Below are 4747 nucleotides of genomic sequence, written 5' to 3' on the forward strand. Positions count from 1 at the left end.
AACATCTGACTGAATAATTTTTTTGTTTTAGAAAATAGTCTATTAATTCTAATATTTCTGTTACGGTAAAAATAATCAAAATATCATCTTATTGATATTCAGTAAAATTTTCTAGACGGACAATAATTATTGATTGCTCTTTGTTGAAGGGTGATTTTGTTGTTTTGACTTGTAATTCATGTGAGGGGTGTTAAGTTAAATTAAATCGGTCATGTAATTTAATTCAAATCGAAAATTAATTAATTTAAATTTGTTTGGATTTTATTTTTTTCAAATCATTGAATTGGATCAAATTTTAGATTTTCTTTTTATAACTGATCTAATTTAATTTCGTACAATGTACTAGGATTTTTATTTAAATAAAATAAATATAATAATTATTGAAATAAATAATTTGAAAAATATTTATTGATTTGCGTTCTCTTTTTATATCTTGGAGATGAAATTGCATGTATCTCGTTTACGTCAGCTATTTCGTTTACACGATACGAAATAAGGCCGAACGGTGTCTATAAGTATAAATCGTATACAGCCTGTTCCTGGATCCCATTTTGACTTAGCTAAATTCTTTCTCCCTCTTTTTACCCTTTTCAACCATATTTGAGACCGATACGGTGATGACACGCTAGGCGGGGAATGACGGAGACATCAACAGACTAAACGAGACGTCACATTACGCTGGAGTAGCCAACTTCGAGGTTAGTTGCGTTCTGTTCGGTTAATCTAAGTATGTGGACATTGTTAGGGTAGTCTCATAGTGACAAGCACTGAGTAGAATGCTAATTAGGGTTTGGACTGTATGAAGAATTTAGAACAATATTTGCTTGTGTAAGATTGGTATGACTTAATTAGGATTTACTTACCGACATAAGTAATTTAGAGACATCTGTAGTATGATCTTAAGTAGTAGTAGTACTTTGTTCTTAAATAGAGTACAAAAATTTATTATTATCACTTTATAAATTAATTTTTTTAAATTTCGCAGAGGCCTCGCCTTCTACTGTCCCGGCGAGTCAGCCATACTCTTCCTCCATCGGACGCCATCGTCCCGTATCTGGCTAAGGCCGGATTCGGCGATACGGTGCTCCAGAGGGACTTCACATTTGACAATTCCCTGATTTCGACACTCGTGGAGTGATGGCGTCCGGAGACGCAAACGTTTCATCTCCCGTGTGGTGAGGTCACTATCTCCTTGCAGGACGTGGCGCACCACCTAGGCATACGCGCACACGGGAACCCCGTTGGGGGGTGCCTTCGTGACTTTGGTAGGTGGTACGGCACGGAGACGTGGGCCATGGTGGAGCAGCTGCTTGGTGCCAGGCCTCCGTTGGCAGCACAGCAGGCTGCGCAGAGGAAGGAGTCGTGAAGCTGGTTTGGTTGCGTGATCGTGTCCGCCAGATGCCCCCGACCGACGATCCTAAGATCCTCCGACAGTATGCCCGATGCTATATTATGTTACTGATCGGAGGGTATCTGTTGACAGACAAGTCCAACAACCTGGTTCACGTACGGTGGCTACTGTTCTTCCGGGACTTTGCAGAGTGTAGGGCGTTAGGTTGGGGTTCTGCTGTGCTGGCCTGGACTTACCAGTCACTCTGTCTGGCGGCACAGCGGGACGTCACGGACATCGCCGGTTGCACTCCGCTTTTGATGAGTTGGATTTATCAGAGGTTTTCTCAGTGGTGTCCACTAGATAGAAGAGTCTACCAGTATCTGCTAGCTGCGAGGTAACCAAATATTACTTTTTCATTTCGCTTTTGTATGTGCTTTAGTTGGATTTTTTTATGTATGTACATTTGTTTGATTAGGAGTATGGTATGTACTTTTGGATTTTAGTTGGATTGCACTTTAGTAGTTTTTTGGTTGTGTATATTGTTATTTATATTGGTGATCATTCTTATGAGTATTTACGTATATTTTACTGTTGCTTTCAAGAAAAATACCAAGATATCAGAAAGTAACAAGCTCGTCATTAAATATTTCATTTCAAGTTAACATGTTACACATCCACAGTTACTAGAACATAAGATATCACACCATAAAAAAAAGACCAACACAGGCCAACTTTGGTAAACATACAAGCCTAGTACGACCTACACATCGCCCGTGGGCTGATTAGGACATCCCCTTCTTGTATGACCGTATTGCCTACACAGGTCACACAGCTTCTCATGTTGCTCGGTCTCGTCCATGTCATTCCGGAATCTGGTGGACACGGGACTTCCAGTAGCCTTCCGACGCATTACTGGGTTAGGACACAGCCTCGTCCCATGCCACTCCGCCCACATCGACTCGTCTGGGATAGGAAAAAACTCCATCTCGTACACCTTGAACACAGCTTCCTGTTTGTACACAGAATGCACATACTGGGCCCACTCAATGCTAGTTGTGGCACACACGACAAGTGCGTGACAGCACGGATAGTGGAGAGATTGGAATAAGCTGCAGTCACACGTACCATCCGATAGCCAAACACGGAAGGAACCTTCCCCCCATCCCTCAAATAAGTCTAGCTCCTCCACAACAAACACAGAGGCCCGCCTGTCACAATGAGTGACACGCATCTTCGGTATCCCTTATTTTTTCTTCTCAATGGTGGCCAAGAGTCTCTGTGAGAATCGGCATCCAACAGCCAGCTGTGACTGCGCCTCTCTGCCCTTTGTCACGAACAACTTCTGCAATCTCTCGTACGTGATGTGCACAATGGAAGAGATCGGCAAGTACCGGGTGCCCTTCAACATTGCATTGATGCACTCGAACAGATTTGTCGTCATGTGACCAAACCGACACCCGCTGTCGCAATGTTGTAGCCAAATCTCCTTCCTGAAATGACCAGCCCAGTCAACCATTACCGGGGAGACTCCTCTCAACGCATCCATGTACCACTCGTAACCGGCCTTGCTTGGACTATAAGCAGCGTTAATGAGGTATCTCTTGCCCTCGACAGACTTGAACCGAGATATGAAATTCGCAGCCATGTGTCTTATGCAGTAAGCATGGTAGGCTCTTGGGGGATGCCAACCACTGTCATCGGAGCTAAGCGCGGCCTTGATAGCCTGAGATCTGTCGGAGATAACCAGCAGCCCGTCTTGTGGGGTGACGTGACGTCTCAGATTAGTTAGGAAGAACGACCATGACTCGGTGCTCTCGGACTCCACAATGGCAAAAGCAATAGGCAAGATGTTACTATTCCCATCTTGCGCCACCGCAATAAGCAACACACCACCGTACCTACCATACAGATGCGTACCATCTATAGAGACAAATGGCTTGCAATGCTTGAAGGCTTCGACACATGACGGGAAAGACCAAAATACCTTGTCGAACATACTGCAGTCACGTACCAGGAGGTGTCCATCGTAGAACGGTTTGACGCGTAGGTCACAAATGGTACCAAGAAAACAGCTCTGCAGTGCCTGAAGCAACTTCGAAACCTTATTGTACGACTCTTCCCAATCCCCATAGATTTGTGCAATTGCCTTCTGTTTGGCCATCCACACCTTTTTGTAGGATGGTTTGAAGTGATAGCTTGCTTGGACCGCACCTTGCAAAACTGGAATGCTTATAGAGGGGTTGGATTGAATCAACGGCAAGATGACCCTGCAGATCAGACTGCTATCTAACTGACGATGGTCTTGAGACATGGTGGGTGTTAGAAAACTGTGCACTCCACCCACCCTCTGAACCTCCCTGAACACAACAAAATAGGATTGCTTCAGTCATGTCGTACACCTACTTAGTATATCGTATAGAAGTAATGAAAAGCACAAGTAAACTTAAGCTTACCAGTATCCGAGGTTCTGTCGAAGGGCCACACGGAGGCTCCATTGACACCCATTCTCAGCTTAACGGCACTGCACATGGTACTTTAACCGGTCCGATTTGATCACCCGGTACTCTGCACTCCTCCGAATACTATATTTCTTCACACCCTGAAGCACTGCCTCTCGGCTTCTAAACTTGTGGCCGACCCGAAACTCTACACCGCCGTCTAGGTTGTAATCCTCTTCACCCGGGTCAAGAAACGGAGTCTTCTCATGCATGGCGTCCAGATCCAGAATGTGATAGTGAGACGGAACTGCCGAAAGTGCCGGTATTGGAAGAGGCGGAGGCAGGACTTGGCGGGCCACTGTCTGAACAGGTGTCTCCGGAATACACTCATCCTCATACCCACTATCGGACAAGTCGCTGTCACCACTGTCCGCCACGTAATCCTCGTCCGACTCCTCCTTGTCCTCCTCTGCCTCATTCACCTGAACGGTGACATGAATGGGCGGTGGTGCGAGGGGTCGGTTGTCCTGCACATAGGTCGAGTGTACGGAAGGACCACCGCCACTGTGTCCCACCTCTGCAGAAAACTCCATTACTTGCTCCATCATGATCCTCCTATGGATGTCGAACATCAGTCGCACATGCTCGTCCTCTAGAAGTCGGAATAGTCGAAACCGGAAGACTCCGTTACCCATGGGTGCCAGCAACCTATACGCCACCCTTCCGATTTCCCTCGTTTCTGTACCACCGAGCTTGCTCAATATCAAACTCCTCAAATCGGACGTCTCCACACGCTGAGTGTGAAACAATATCGAATCCTCGCACTCAAATGTCATCCCGTTGTTGCCGTTTTTTATACGACAGTTGGGATAAACAAGCACAACTATGTATGGACTATTATTGGCCATTAATGCCTTGTATTTGTGAGAAATGAGACACAAAAAGGATAGGAAAAGTTTGTGAAGAATACCAAGGG

At 45.3% G+C, this 4747-nt stretch overlaps 2 protein-coding genes across 2 annotated transcripts; both read right to left on the reverse strand.

The window, feature by feature from the left end:
- Positions 2094–2564, reverse strand: LOC107633656. Its single transcript, XM_016337262.1, has one exon. The coding sequence runs from the start codon at positions 2562–2564 to the stop codon at positions 2094–2096; it is 471 nt and encodes a 156-aa protein (XP_016192748.1).
- LOC107633655 lies at positions 2577–3644 on the reverse strand. The gene has a single exon (XM_016337261.1). It carries the CDS (start codon positions 3642–3644, stop codon positions 2577–2579), a length of 1068 nt encoding a protein of 355 aa, XP_016192747.1.

Source organism: Arachis ipaensis, chromosome B03 (genome assembly GCF_000816755.2).
Source record: "Arachis ipaensis cultivar K30076 chromosome B03, Araip1.1, whole genome shotgun sequence".
Classification (NCBI taxonomy): domain Eukaryota; kingdom Viridiplantae; phylum Streptophyta; class Magnoliopsida; order Fabales; family Fabaceae; genus Arachis; species Arachis ipaensis.

Bases quoted from the DNA above. Each gene is read 5' to 3' on its own strand.
- LOC107633656 (XM_016337262.1), bottom strand. From the start codon at position 2,564: ATGCGTGTCACTCATTGTGACAGGCGGGCCTCTGTGTTTGTTGTGGAG.
- LOC107633655 (XM_016337261.1), bottom strand. From the start codon at position 3,644: ATGTCTCAAGACCATCGTCAGTTAGATAGCAGTCTGATCTGCAGGGTC.